Source organism: Hyperoodon ampullatus (genome assembly GCF_949752795.1).
Source record: "Hyperoodon ampullatus genome assembly, chromosome: 4".
Lineage (NCBI taxonomy): Eukaryota > Metazoa > Chordata > Mammalia > Artiodactyla > Ziphiidae > Hyperoodon > Hyperoodon ampullatus.
In genome coordinates, this window is record NC_136917.1 from 83861408 (window position 1) to 83876754 (window position 15347).

Genomic DNA, 15347 nt, shown 5'->3' on the forward strand with positions numbered 1-15347 from the left:
CGTTTGAGGATTTGGGAACAGAGTTCTTGAAGCTGAAAGAAAGGCAGTGCAAAGGCATTAGAGAGAGGGAAGAAAGGGGGAGTTAGGGAGGAGGGTGGGAATGGGAGCAGGAGGTAGGTTATACAGAGTCTTGTAAACCGAGTTAAGGAATTTGAAATTTATTCTAACTTCATTTGGAAGCCAGTGAACAGCTTGTAGCTTTTAAGGGCTTGTGATTACATTGGGCCCACCCAGGATCGTCTCCCCCTGCCCCCTTTTTTTGTTGTTCAACAAGTATTTATTGAGTATACCGTATGACTAGCACAATATTAGGCACTGATTTGCATTATTGAGCAAGAAAAGATTTTAACCCCAAAGTCATGTAAAAACAAGGCAAAAGTGACCTGCATTCTCAAGGAAAGTCCCTGTCTAAAGGCCCAGGACTGCAGTGCTCTGGAGCTGGCCTACTTGAATCTCAAGAGTTTGACTGTGGCTGTAAGAGTTATTCCTTACAAGTTTCTTTTCTCATGTCTCCACATGGTTCTTCATCTGCAATAAAGCACTTATTTTATTACATTCATACTTGCCTCAAAAAAAGCAGATGTTTTCAGTACCATTATTGGATAAATTTCAGCTAAACAAAGCCAAACAAATCCTGCCATTGATCACTCCTGAACTTCTGGGCAAGGGTCACAATGCTCTGGGGGTCACCTTCCCCATATAAGCTCATCCTTCAGAGTGTGTTACCTCCTTTAGGGGTGCAGGATACCATATGGCATGCAGAGAAAGTGCCGAACCAGTGACAGGTAGTGAGTTTCATCTCCCTATTTTAAAGTCAGCCAATTAATAACTTTAATTACAATGGCAGGTCCTTCTTACCATGTAATGTAGCGTATTCACTACTGTAACACCAGGGCATATTTAGCCTAATACACGTTTAACATATTTAACATCATACAAGGGCAGTGAAGCAGAAGTAACTCTGACAGAGTAGCCTTTTTTGAGTCATTCACAGTTTTTCTGATTTCTTTTGCCTTTGCTTATATGCCCACTATCAGTCATTACCTTGTATTTGCCACACGCCCATAAGACAACCCCAAACTGTTTCTCTTTAGTTATTTAACTAAATTAACATGACAATGTGAAAATGTCTCCTGCATTTAAAGAAATTTTGTTCTAGATATCTTCCAGAGAAATCTGTGGTTACCCATTGATAAAAATTTTTGGGTCAAGGGGATTTTTTGTAGATTCCAGATTGACATTTTCAAAGCTGTTTGAGATTTCTTGTTTTCACTTATTCTGATTATTAAAAAATGTATTCACTCAATAAGGATTTATTGAGCACCTACTACTACAGAGCTAGGTGCTGCAGTAATCATCAGGATGATAATAATTGAACAAGTAACTTTTTATGAAGCATGAGGCTCTGAAGGAGGAAGTACAAGCTGCTCTCGGAGATGACACACAGTCGTCCCTTGGTATCCACGAGGGATTGGTTCCAGGACCCTAGAGGATACCAAAACCCAGGGATGCTCAAGTCCCTTATATAAAACAGTATAGTATTTACATATAACCTACACATATCCCTCCCACTATACTTTAAATCATCTCTAGATTACTTATAGTACCTAATTCATTGTAAATGCTATGTAAGTAGTTGGAGGCTGCTTGGCAAATTCAAATTTTGCTTTTTGGAACTTTCTGGAATCTTTTCTGTATATTTTTGATCCATGGCTGGTTGAATCCTCAGTGGTTGAATGAAGAACCCAAGGATACGGAGCACCTACTGTATTTAAATCTAATTAGAAGATCTAACATGAAGTGCTCATGAGACCTGGAGGGTGAGGCAGTTTGACCAACACTGGCTTAGGAGGCAGATTGCCACTTCACTATGTGGGGACCTGAATGAATTTTGAAATTTCTTTGAGCCTATGTGTGTGAACAGTGATCTTTTTTTACTCTCTATAGAAATTCAAGTTAGATGAATTTGCTGATTATATATATTTGCTGATCATAATGTCTGCTACTGGTTTAGAAGATTTATCATGAAACTAACGAAGTTTAATGCACCTAATTTCATGGACCCTTCCTAGGTTCTTTTGCAGCAGCAATAGCAATTTTGAATTAATTTGTATTTTCCTTAAGGAAGGCTCCCCCATAATTTATATATGATCCTGAACCCCACAAAATCTGGATCTGCCTTTGGCTACAGATTAGATGAGAAAGAAATGTTAATTTCTCTCTTCTTCTCATGTGGTGATTTCACATTGTGTCCAAAAGGCACTTAACTTTTGGAAAAAAATACAGAAATTATGTGTGTTAGGTTGTGGAAATTTTATAAAATTTAGAAAAATTGCAGTTTTTATAATTTCAACACCCAGGGAGGACACTTGATATTTAGTTGATCTCTTTCAGTCTTCTCTGTGCACCTGTATAATTCATTTTAAAAAAGACAAGGCTAGTTGGTACCATATTAACGCATATACAGTATTCTGCATTTTCACTTGATATTATATGAATTATTTAATGCAGTTATATATAATTATCTTCTTGGACAATTTTATTTTTTTCTGTGAATTTGGCTTTTTATTTAGATTCCTCATATAAATGATTCCATGCAGTATTTGTCTTTTCTGCCTGGCTTATTTCACTTAGCATAATGCCTTCATGGTCCATCCATGTTGTCCCAAATGGCAGGGTTTCCTTCTTTCTCATGGCTGAATAATACTTCATTTTGTGTGTGTGTGTGTGTGTGTGTGTATTTGTGTGTGTGTGTTTGTGTGTGTGTGTGTGAGATTTTTATCCACTCATCCATTGATGGACACTTGTTTTCATATCTTGGCTGTTAAGAATATGCTGCAATAAACATTGGAGTGCAGATCTCTCTTGCTTTGGATATATACCCAGAAGTGAGGTTGCTGGATCATACGGGAGTTAAACTTTAATTTCTTGAGGAACCTCCATGCTGTTTCCATAGTGGCTGCACCAATTTAAATCCCCACTAAGAATGCACTGGGGTTCCCTTTTCACCACATCCTCCCCAATATTTGCTATTTCTTGTCTTTTGATGACAGCCATTCGAACATATGCAAAGTGATATCATTTTGGTTTTGATTTGCATTTCCATGATGATGGGTGATGTTGAACATCTTTTTACGTACTTGTTGGCCATTTGGATGTCTTGTTTGGGAAGATGTTTGTTCAGTTCCTCTGCCCATTTTTTAATCCAGTTGTTTGGTTTTTTGCCTATTTAGTTGTATGAGGTTGTTTTATATATATATATGTATATGTATATATATATATATATTTTTTTTTGGATATTAACCCCTTATTAGATATGTGATTTGGAAGTGTCTTCTCCATTTTGATAGGTTGCCTCTTCATTTTGCTGATGGTTTCTTTCACTGTGTAGAAGCTTTTTAGTTTGATATTGTCCCACTTGTTCATTTTTGCTTTTATTGCCTTTGTTTTTTGGTGTCAAATCCAAAAAAATTATTGCCAAGACTGATGTCAAGGAGCTTATTCTATATGTTTTCTTTTAGGAGTTTTACAGTTTCAGGTATTAAATGTTAAGTCTTTAATCCATTTTTAGTTGCTTTTTGTGTATGGTGTAAAATAGGGGTCCAGTTCATTCTTTTGCATGTGGCTGTCCAGTTTTCCCAACATCATTTATTGAAGAGACTGTCTTTTCACCACTGTATATACGTGGCTCCTTTGTCATAAATTAATTGACCATATTTGCTTGGGTTGATTTCTGGGCTTGCTATTCTGTTCCTTGATCTACATGTCTGTTTTTATGTTCGTACCATGCTGTTTTTTTTTTTAATTGAAGTATAGTTGATATACAATTATCATACTGTTTTGATTACTGTAGTTTTGTAATATAGTTTGAAACCATGAAGTGTGATGCCTCCAGCTTTGTTCTTTTTTTTTTTTTTTTTTTTCCTCCAAGATTGCTTTGGCTGTTTGGGGTCTTTTGTGGTTCCGTAGACATTTTAGGATTGTTTGTTCTGTTTCTGTGAAAAATACTATTGGAGGTTTGAAAGGGATTGCACTGAATCTGTAGATCACTTTGGGTAGTATGGACATTTTAACAATATTAATTTTTCTAATCAGTGAGCATGGAATATCTTTCCATTTATTTGTGTCTTCTTCAATTTCTTTCATCACTGTCGTATAGTTTTCACTGTACAGATCTTTCACTTCCTTGGGTAAATTTATTCTTATGTATTTTATGCTTTTTTATGTAATCGTGTATCTGGCATAATATTAATCATCTTTAAGAGTGCCAAAAGTATAATTAACCAAGCTGTTGTTATCAATCATTGAGGTTGTTTCTAAAATCTCACTTGTGGAAACAATACTGAGTATCTTTGAATATAAATCTTTGTGCATGTACCTGATTGTACATAAGATAATTTCTTTTAACTGGACTTATTTCAGTATAAGCATTTTAAACATTTTAAGGATTTTCAAAAGCTACTGCCTATTTTCTTTAAATGTATCCTCACTGACCCGCGATATTATTTTAAAATATCATTGCCTACTTAATAGGTGAAAATGATACTCTTTTGTTTTTATTTCTTTGATTTCTTAATGTAGTAGAACATATTCTGTGTATTTATTAGTCCCTATTATTTTTCTTATGTTAATTGTTAATACATGACTAGGAAGCTTTTTGACAGGAAAAAGGAAGGTTTTTTTCCTCTGTAAGCAAATGCCTCAATCTGTATAGCACACTGAATTAAAAGGCATTTCAAAATGGTCTCCCTATCATAGTGCAGTAGGAGCTTTGACAGCAGAAGCTAGAGTGGTGTGTGGTGCTTCGCAATCCTGGCAGCACCCACCAATGCCTGGACCTCATCCTCAGAGATTCTGACTTAATGGTGTTTTTAAAACTTCTCAAGCTCCTAAAGTGCTTCTACTGTGCAGCCACCTAACCTCAGAAACGTAGCCCCAAGGCTGCATCACATTTTTTTCACTTAACAGGGCCTAGGGTTTCTATTTAAAGCATTCCATTTCCTCTGTAGAAAGTTATACTTTGTACTAATATTCATTATTCAGCATTTGCTCTACTATTATTCCTTGAGAGCATCTGCATTGGGTGCCCTTTGGAGATTAATTTTAACTCATTCCTTCTACTAATACTTAATGAACACCTGTTATGTACAAAATATTATGGTATACACCATGAGACGTTCAAGATAAAATCAGGTGTGGCTCTTCTCTCGGATTCTTATAGTCAGGAATGGGAAAGGAGATGTACACACAGAGCTACAATGTGTTTGTGCCATAAAAGGAGGAAACAATGGAGGGAAGAGCAGGGTGAGGAGTCTAGGAGTCTAGGTGGGATGGTAGATTACTTCATGGAAGTGTATGTTTAAGCTGAATCTTGATTTGGACCAATAGAGCAATTAATAAGCCTTTACTTGTAAAACATATTTCATAGTTTATAAAGTTTGTTCACAGTTACACATTTAATCCTTATAACAGCTCTATAAAATAAGCCAAGCAGTTATTCTCATTTTACAGATGAAAGAGTAGCCAAGTCTTAGGATAGTTAAGTAACATCCAGAGTCACAGAGCTACAAAATGAAAGACTTAGAACTTTAAACCTGATTCTTCAGTCTCCATATGCTGGAGCCTTCTACTGTACCACATTATAGTAAAGGCAGAAAGTTCTTTGTCTAAGGTGAGTTTTAGAAATGGCTAAGTGGGGACTTCCCTGGTGGCACAGTGGTTAAGAATCCATCTGCCAGTGCAGGGGACAGGGGTTCGAGCTCTGGTCCTGGAAAATCCCATGTGCTGCGTAGCAACTAAGCCTGTGCGCCACAGCTACTGAGCCTGCGCTCTAGAGCCCGCGAGCCACAACTACTGAAGAGCGCACACCTAGAGCCCATGCTCCGCAACAAGAGAAGCTGCCACAGTGAGAAGCCTGCACATCACAACGAAGAGTAGCCCCTGCTCTGCCACAACTAGAGAAAGCGTGAGCACAACACGAAGACCCAACGCAGCCAAAAAATAAACAAATAAATAAATTTATTTTTTAAAAAAAGAAATGGCTAAGTGTTTAGTTTGATTGGACTGGTATTAGGATGCAAGTGCTGGAATAGTTGAAGATAAAGCTTTAGTGTGGTAGGCAGAATAATGGCTCCCTAAAGATGTCCAGTTCCTAATCCCTAGAACCTGTGAATATGTTAGATTATGTTACAAAGGGGAATTAAGGTTGCAGGTGGAATAAAGTTGCTAATGAGGTACCCTGGATTGTTGGATTATTGAGGTGGGCCAATGTAAGAACGGTTTTTAAGTCCTTAAAAGAAGAAAGAGAAGAACAAGATTCAGAGAAAGAGATAATGACAATAGAAGCAAAGTGACAGTGCTGCAAATTGAGAAGGACTCAGGCCACCACTGCTAGCTTTGAAGATGGAGGAAAGAGGCCTTGAACCAAGAATATAGTTGGTCTCTAGAACCTGGAAAGGGCAAGAAAACAGATTCTCACTTAGAGCCTCCTGAAAGAAGTAGAGCCCTGCAGACACCTTGATTTTAGCTCAGTGAGACCCATTTTGGACTTCTGAACTACAAAACTGTAAGATAATAAATTTTGTTGTTTTAAGCCACTAAATTTGTGTTAATTTGTTATGGCGGCCATGGAAAGCTTAATACATGTAGGAAGCCTTTTAGCGTAGGCACTCTACAATTAAACTCCAAACTATCTCACTTCCACCGTCAGTAACAGAAAGCCATGAAATGTTCTTGAGCAGTGGTATAAAAATCTATTTTGATATTTGCTGATTAGAGAGGAGAAAGATTGGAGGGAAAGACACTAAGATTCTATTATTGGTGCTAGAAACATTTCTTTTGAGAAACTTTTGCTTTTTGAGGTAACACAGAACACATCTATATGTCTGGCTTGTAGAAGACCATGTACATGTCTCTCACTTAGTTTATACACCACTAAAAATCCAATTTCCATCGCAACATTTCAGCGCCTTCCCATGTCCCATGAGAAGTATAGAAACAATGGGAGAATTGGTCTTTGGTCTCTGACCCACTTTATTCTGTTCTTGGGATTTTTTGTCATACCCTAACCCAGTATGAATCTGAAGACTGGAAGATTTTTAAATGAATTTGAGCTTTATTTGGTTGCTTAGCACCTGGAGAACTTACACTAGCATGTGCTTTTACAATACGTAATTATTATTTTTAAAGAAAAAAACTTTCGTTGATCTCTTTGTAGGCATAAATGTATTCTATTCTGCTATCAATGTATCTGAGGCCTCCAGTAAAGAAAGACTTAAGTATTAAAGTACAAGTTGAGATAACTGAATTCAGAGCACTGATTTTAACTCATTTTATTCTAGTTGATATTGTTGCCAATATTCTTGTCAGTTTTTAAAGTCACAAGTCTTAAATTAAGCCTAACATATTCATGTTAAAATAGAATGCAGGATTTAAGACATTAAGAATCTTATTATTTCTATTGAGTCATCAATTTTTTTTAAGTTACAGAAGTTTCAGAGGTTGTTTATTTTTTTAAGGTGAACTGTGTGTTCATATTTATAACATTTACTTACGAATATTTATTAAAAACAATAAAGCTAATCATAATGAGCACAGATATTTGAAATCGGGGCATGTTTGTCAGTACAGTCTTATAGTAGCCTTAATGTACAATTTATTTCTGTAGTAAATTTTGATCAGAAAATACTTTTAATGCATACATATGTATGTAGCCTGAATGATAACATTTTTATATAAATAGGGATGGCAGGAGCTTTATTCTGAGATACATATAAACCTAGTAGCACAAATTAATGCTTCAGTGACCTCCATTGTTTTCAGATTTGGTCTAAAACATTTTGATTGTATATGTTTTTAATTATAGTTTTAAAAATAACTAAGTATATTTTTAATACAAAATTCAAATCAAACTTTTGTGGAATCTGAGAAAACTGGTTTGAAAATTTTACTGAAAAAATTCAGTTGGCCACATTGTAAAATGTAAAGTTTTTAGATTGGCTTGCTTTTTGATTGATTTGAGTTTTATTGATCGGTGAACATATAATGGTCATAGCTTTCTTTAAAATTTTGTCATTTGAAACACTAACTGTTACAACACATGTAATAAAAATTTAGACAAATATTTTGTCTACAAACTGGTATACTAAATAATAGCTTGAGTCATTGTCTGAGTCAAGAGTAATAGCGTTGTTTCTTAGGGTACTAAGAAGTTACTTTTAGGAGCTTCTAAAATGTATTCTTCCTTTTCAGAAGTTTTAGGGCTTATGAGAAATTTATTCAGAATTTGTCACAAATAGTTGATGACTGTATAAGTAAGTCCTGTTCAATGAATCATGCACTTTCAGTAAGAGAATCTTGAAAGCCTTTTGTAAAACTAAGTCATCTTGACAAAAGAAATATTTAAGATAGAACCAAATTGATTTATGTTTCCTTTATTTCAAATATCAAGGGAAAGTGTTTCTAAATATATTTAAACTTTTATGTAATATATAATTTTTCTACTTACTAGTAAATTACTAGTAATATGTGATTGATGTTTGTTCATTTGTTCATTCAACAAATATTTAGGGGGTATTTGCTATATATTAGGCATTATAATACAGAGATAAAGAAAAAAATACCCAAAAGCAGAAAGGAAAAGCAGAAATCCCTCCATAATCCCACCTTCCATGGATAACCACTGTGAACATCCATTGTGTGTACATCTAGGAGCATTTTGCTATTTGTCTATTACTTTTCTAATTTATACCATTTTTAATAAAATGAAATTGCTCCAAGTGTGTTGTTTAATAGCTTGCTTGCTGCCTTTCATGCTATTAATTTGAAAAATTAAAAGATTATAGTAAATACATTTCATTAAAAAACCTAAAGTTAAGTATCCTTTTAAATTCGAAATAGATCATGAAAACTGATGCCACCCTCCATCCCCATTTAAAACAGAATTTAAATCCACTTTAAGTTCTTGGCAATTTCATTTTGTCCTTCTAACTCATAAAAATTAGTAATTCAGGGACTTCCCTGGTGGTACAGTGGTTAAGAATCCACCTGCCAATGCAGGGGACACGGGTTCGAGCCCTGGCCTGGGAAGATCCCACATGCCGCGGAGCAACTAAGCCTGTGCGCCACAACTACTGAGCCTGCGCTCTAGAGCCCGCGAGCCACAGCTACTGAGCCCACATGCCACAACTACTGAAGCCCACGTGCCTCGAGCCCGTGCTCCGCAACAAGAGAAGCCATGGCGATGAGAAGCCCACGCACCGCAATAAAGAGTAGCCCCCGCTCACCACAACTAGAGAGAGCCCGCGTGCAGCAACGAAGACCCAATGTAGCCAAAAATAAAATAAAAATTTTCAAGAAATTAGTAATTCAAGCTTCACTTGGTTAAATTTAAGTGAAATGCAGAATTTGCATTAAAATATTTAAGTCTCAGATTAGTAGTGACTGACAGCATTTACTGTGTCAGGGTCTGCTCTAAATACTGCTTCCTATATATTAACTTCTCTATTCAACATTTCTACTCCCGTTTTGCAGGGGAAATGAAAGTGACTAAGGTCACACAGCTAGTAAGTGACAGGAGCAAAGATTCAGTCCAGACTGTGTGGCTCCATGATTCTGATCTCAACTACTCTACTGTACTGCCACCGTAGCATTCCTGGAGACTGTATTTTTAATTCAAACACAGTTCCAGTGATTTACCTAACAAATCAGTGATACGTAATGTAAAATTATTCGTTTTAATCCATTTAGTAAAATTCTTTTTCTGTGTGTTGCAAGCATGTAAATCTTAGCAAATAGCGAATGAGATGTAATTTATTACCCACCCACCGCCAGTATCTTGTGCTAATCTTCCTGCCCCGTAGGCCTCCCCCACCCCCACCCCACCCGCATTATGCTTGTCCGCTTCCATCAGCTCCAGTGGGTTGCCCGGAGGTGGAGTCGGTGAGCACTAAGTGCGGGCTAGGGCTGGAGCCGTGGGGTGGGGCGGGGCGGGGCCGTATGTCCTGCTGCGGAGTGCGGAGAGCGGAGTGCGGAGTGCGGAGTGCGGGTCGGGAAGCGGAGCGTGAAGCAGCTGTGTAATCCGCTGGATGCGGACCAGGGCGCTCCCCTTTCCCGTCGGGGACCCTCCGATTGGCTGGGCGTGGGCACACGTGACCGACATGTGGCTGTATTGGCGCAGCCTGCCTGGGTGTCACTGGAGACGGAATGGAGGTGCTGCTGAGCTCGGAAATGGGGTAGGTGCTGGAGCTACGATGGCCCGGCTAGCTGCCGGGGGAGAAGGAGGCGATTTTCCCTTGCACTGTCTAAAGCCGATGGTCTTTCCTTGGCACAGGGTCTGATGCCACATGCTAAGCGAGGAGGCAGGGGCGTCTCCCCCCCACCCCCCCATTGCAGCACAGGAGATGGATTTCCTGTGCTTCTGATCCAGGGTTTTTGACAGAAGAGGAAGAAGGGGGGGAGGGGTAGGAGTGTTAAGGGGAGTCTGGTGAGAAAGAGCTGTTTTTGAAGCTAGAAGGAGGTTTTGTTTTTATAATGCATGTTGACAGAGTCGAGTGGAATAACAGTATCTAAGGAAACGGGTAGAGGACAACAAAGAATGGAGCATATTCATGGCGAGGAGCAAAAGCTTTAGCCCACTGAAAGGCTTCTCTTCCTCCCTGGCCACAAGGACACATGCAGTGGTAGCCAGGGGAGGGGTTACGAAGCTGCTGCTTGATGGCTGTTACGAACCTAGTGGAAAGGGCTCCTTGGGAGAGGAGGAAGAGGTGGAGGCAGGTACTGCAGAGCTTCAGTGGTGGGTTTGGTTGATCCGTGAAATTTGGGTTACCAAAAGTGCCTGCTTTTGCAGTTCTAAGTGAACTGCCAGTGAATAGGGTGGCAAAAAGATACCAGTGTCTTTGTTAGTTTTAAGATGCAATGTAATGCCTTTTTGCAGATGACTGCAGCAGTGCTTTTCTCCCTCCCAGGCTGGAAAGATAACTGCAGAGGAATAAGAACCCTTGCAGCAATGCTGGTGGTAGAAGTCTATTTACAAAAAGCCATAGTTTATCATTACAACCTGGATAGAAAGAATAACTTAGTTTTTTAAAGTAGGAAGAATATCAGGCTATGAATGTTTTGACAGTGGAATTTATCAGACTCTTTGATTCTGTATCACAAAAGAGATGCTCAAATTCTTTGCTTTAAATAAATCCTATAGGAAATCTTAATAAATTATGTATGAAGCAGTGGATCTTTTCCTTTGTTAGTATAGCTTGATGCTATTAATTAGGTTACTCAGGAGTAAATCACTTTATAATGTAAATCACTTTGTGAAAAGTTACAGTGATAAATTTTTCATAGGCTTTATATTTAAGGTCTGTGTTTATTAAGTAATTTTATATTACTCTGGTCAGTTTTAGATATCATTGAATAAAGTCTATAGGCAAATATTTGAAATTAAAGCAGTATGATTTTTCTTTTAGATGTATTTCTGTTTAGTGAATATTCATAAGATATACTCTTGATATAGAGTGTTTCCGTTGCACTGTATTTTTGTTTCATTAAATGTCTAAAAACAAGTTTTCAGATTGAGTACAGTTTTAAATGCCTTATCTTTATGCCTATTGATGGTAGCCGGCTTGTCACACCTCCCTACTCTCTGAACAGGATGGCAGTGGCTTTGTAAAGCCCTCCAGGATCAATGTCTCTTAAGTAGTGTTTATGTAATAGAAAGTTTTGAAAGAACCTATAATTTTTGTTTCAGTAATTTTTTTCAAGATAATAAGGAATTGGACTTGAATAAAATTAGACTATGTAAAGTTTTCACTGATAAATAAGCGATTTTATTCTTTATTTTTAAAAGTATTTTTGCTTTAAGAATTATTTAGTCATGGGTATCAGGGTTAATAGTTCTTAGGATCTCTTTTTAAAATCTGATGGAAACTGTACCTAGAATTAAAGGTGTTGCATTAAATTTTCAAGTGAATTTTATTTATTTATTTATTTGTTTTTTGCAGTATATCCAAATTTTCCAGAAGATCCTTCAAGATACTTTTTTCAATAATTTAAATTTTTTTTTTCAAGTGAAATTTAATAGCTAATACCATTCATTTCTTTGAACTCCAATTGGTATAGTTTTTGAGAGTTTATGATTCTTATTTTTACATAAATTATCTTATTTTATGATTTAAACAGCTCAATGTAGCATTATTTTCATTTTAAATGTTAGATTATTCCTAATTGCATATGTTGTGACTTTATCCAAGGTCGTGTATTGTATAAGGATGTAAAGAACATAATAAGTCTTCTATTTTGTTCTAACTCTATGAAACTATCATCTTATTAATCAACTTAAACTTCAACTAAACAGAACAGTATTAGATAGAGATATTTTTTGGAATTAAATAAGAAATAAAGAACTAAAGTAACAAAAGTTGATTTCTTTCCCCTTGCATTATGAAATACCTAATATAAGACTGTACTTTTGGCTTTAGTGGTCTTTGAAATTATTCATTGTTGATTGATATTGCCAGAATTGAGCTATTAAGGAGTTCAAAAGTTAAATATTCATAAGTAGGTCTATGAACTGAATCAAAGCTATTAATTGCAGTCTTTTCATGCATTGCTCTTTGGATTTTTATTTTACCATTTTTCTCTATTTTTCTTTTCTTTTTTTACTAATTTCACATAATTTAACAGTCCTTTTATATTAAATGTTCTCTTTAATTTTGACCTCCCTCCTCTTTTTTTCTTTTTCTTTTTTTTTTTTTTTGGTACTACACTCTGGAATTTTACATAGCACATAAGATAGGATAGGGCAATATAATATAGAAAAGATGACTTGAGGAAATACATTCACTACACATTTGAGTACCTACTAAATGCCAGACCTATAAAGGTTCAGGAGAGTCAAGTAAGACATGGAAACTAACCTCTAAGAAACTTACAATAGAACTATGTGAAATATTATTGCTGTTGCATTGAAAACACTGATTGCTTTGGCTACTCCTAGGATCTTTAAAGATTTATATCATCTAAAATGTCTTGTAACTGAAAGAATATGGTGGTTTGCTCTTTGAAACACCATGCCTTGTAAAATCTGCTTGGAGTAGCAGATAATTCTGAAAAGCAAATTAGTTTTGAAGTATTAAGTGCCTTGAATGTAAAATGAGGTTAGATGAAGTGATTTCTAGATCTTCTAGTTCCAATAGTCAATAATCTGTGGTTCTTGATTTCTGTAAGTTCACCTCTTAGAAGGAAAGCTACCTAGACGGTTTCTTGTTTTGGTATAGGTGACATCTCACATGTTATGTAATAGATATGTTCTTGAAAATTGTTTTTGTAAATCAAATCATGACATCATCAGTCCATAAAAGGCAAGCCTTCTCCCCTTTATTCCCAGGCCCTATTCCCACTCCCCTTATAGGCACTCATTCACATATGTTCTTAAATATGCGTTAATTCTTGTGAAATATTTAGCATTTTGTCTTTTTTATAGTTAATGAGGATTTTTAAAATTGTGGTAAAATATACATACATAAAATTTACCAGCTTAACCATTTTTAAGTGTATATATAGTTCTGTGGCATTAAGTACATTTATATTGTTGTGAATGTATCACAGTCCATCTCCAGATCTTTTTCACATTCCCCAACTGAAACTCTACCTGGTAAACACTAACTCTCCATTTTCTCCTTCCCCCCAATTCCTGGCAACCACCATTCTGTTTTCTTTCTCTATGAATTTGACTTCCCTAAGAACCTCACATAAAATATGTCTTCAGGTTTCATCCATGTTGTTGCATGTGTCAGAATTTCCATCTTTTTTGAGGCGGAATAGTATTCCAGTGTATGTATACCACATTTCGTTTATCCATTCATTTTTCAATGGACACCTGGGTTGCTTCCACCTTTTGGCTTTTGTGAACAATGCTGCTCTGAACATGGATGCACAAATATCTGTTTGAGTTCCTACTTTCACTTCTTTGGGGGTATGTACCCAAATTTATGTTTTTAATTTACATAACTTCTGAACATTTTTAACTCGATACTGTTTTTAAGACCTATTTTACTTTACGTCCATCTAGTTTGTCGTTCTCACTCTGCTATCTAATGTTCTGTAGTGTATGTCAGATGTGAAGGTCCTAGGTTTTTTCCAAATCTCTTTTACCACAAACTTTGCTATGGTGTACATCCTTGTATATGACTTCTTATAGACTATTTTAGTTACATATCAGTGTACAATAAATTACCCCAAATCTTAGTGGCTTAAACAACAAATATTTATTATTTTAGAGTTTCTTTGGGGCAGAAATTCAAGAATATCTTGGGCTTCCCTGGTGGCACAGTGGTTGAGAGTCCGCCTGCCGATGCAGGGGACGCAGGTTCGTGCCCTGGTCTGGGAAGATCCCACATGCCGCGGAGCGGCTGGGCTCGTGAGACATGGCCGCTGAGCCTGCGCGTCCAGAGCCTGTGCTCCGCAACGGGAGAGGCCGCGATAGTGAGAGGCCCGCACACCACGATGAGGAGTGGCCCCCACTTGCCACAACTAGAGAAAGCCCTCGCACAGAAACGAGGAGCCAACACAGCCATAAATTAAAAAAAAAAAAAAAAAATCTTAATTGGGTATATGGTTCAGAATCTCTCATGAAGTTACAGTTAAGATGTCAGCCAGGGCTACAGTCATCTGAAGGCTTGACTAGACTGGAGGATTCACTTCCTAGGTGGCTCACTCACAGTCTGTTTCTCCTGACCGTTGGCAGAAGGCCTCGCTTCTTTTCCATGGGTCTTTACAAAGGGCTGCCTGAGAGTCTTCATGACATTGCAGCTGGCTTCCTCAGTGATCCCAGAGAGAAAGAGCAAGAAGGAAGCCTTTTATGACATAACCCATGACTTCTACCTATTCTTTTTATTAGAAGTGAGTCACTAAGTCCAGCCCACACAAGAGGAGATGAATTAAGCTCCACTTTTGAAGGTATATGGTCAAAGAAATTGTGGATCTATTTTTTTTTTTCGCGGTACGCGGGCCTTTCACTGTTGTGGCCTCTCCCGTTGCGGAGCACAGGCTCCGGACGCGCAGGCCCAGCGGCCATGGCTCACGGGCGCAGCCGCTCCGCGGCATGTAGAATCTTCCCGGACTGGGGCACGAACCCATGTCCCCTGCATCAGCAGGCGGACTCTCAACCACTGCGCCACCAGGGAAGCCCTGTGGATCTATTTTAAGATCACTACACAGAGAGATTTCACTGAAATTTATTCTTTGGAGAGGGATCACTGGATCATAGGGCATTTTTCGTATTGCTGTTGTAACAAATTATCACAAACTTAGTGTTTAAAACAACCCAACTTTATTATCTTGCAACCCTGGAG

The 15347-nt window shown here is 37.3% G+C and overlaps 1 protein-coding gene across 7 annotated transcripts in view; it reads left to right on the forward strand.

Moving 5' to 3' along the window:
* Positions 1-15347, forward strand: part of APC (APC regulator of WNT signaling pathway) — a gene marked incomplete at its 5' end in the record, with an annotated part of 138502 nt that overhangs the window by 24273 nt on the left and 98882 nt on the right. For 3 of the 7 annotated variants that reach the window (XM_079702124.1, XM_079702127.1, XM_079702117.1), the window contains one exon: positions 10714-10773. The exons of the other annotated variants lie outside the window; for them this stretch is intronic. In XM_079702124.1, coding sequence (XP_079558250.1) covers positions 10714-10773 — 60 coding nt within the window. Of the gene's footprint in view, positions 1-10713; positions 10774-15347 lie in introns of those variants that run through there. 7 annotated transcript variants of the gene reach the window in all.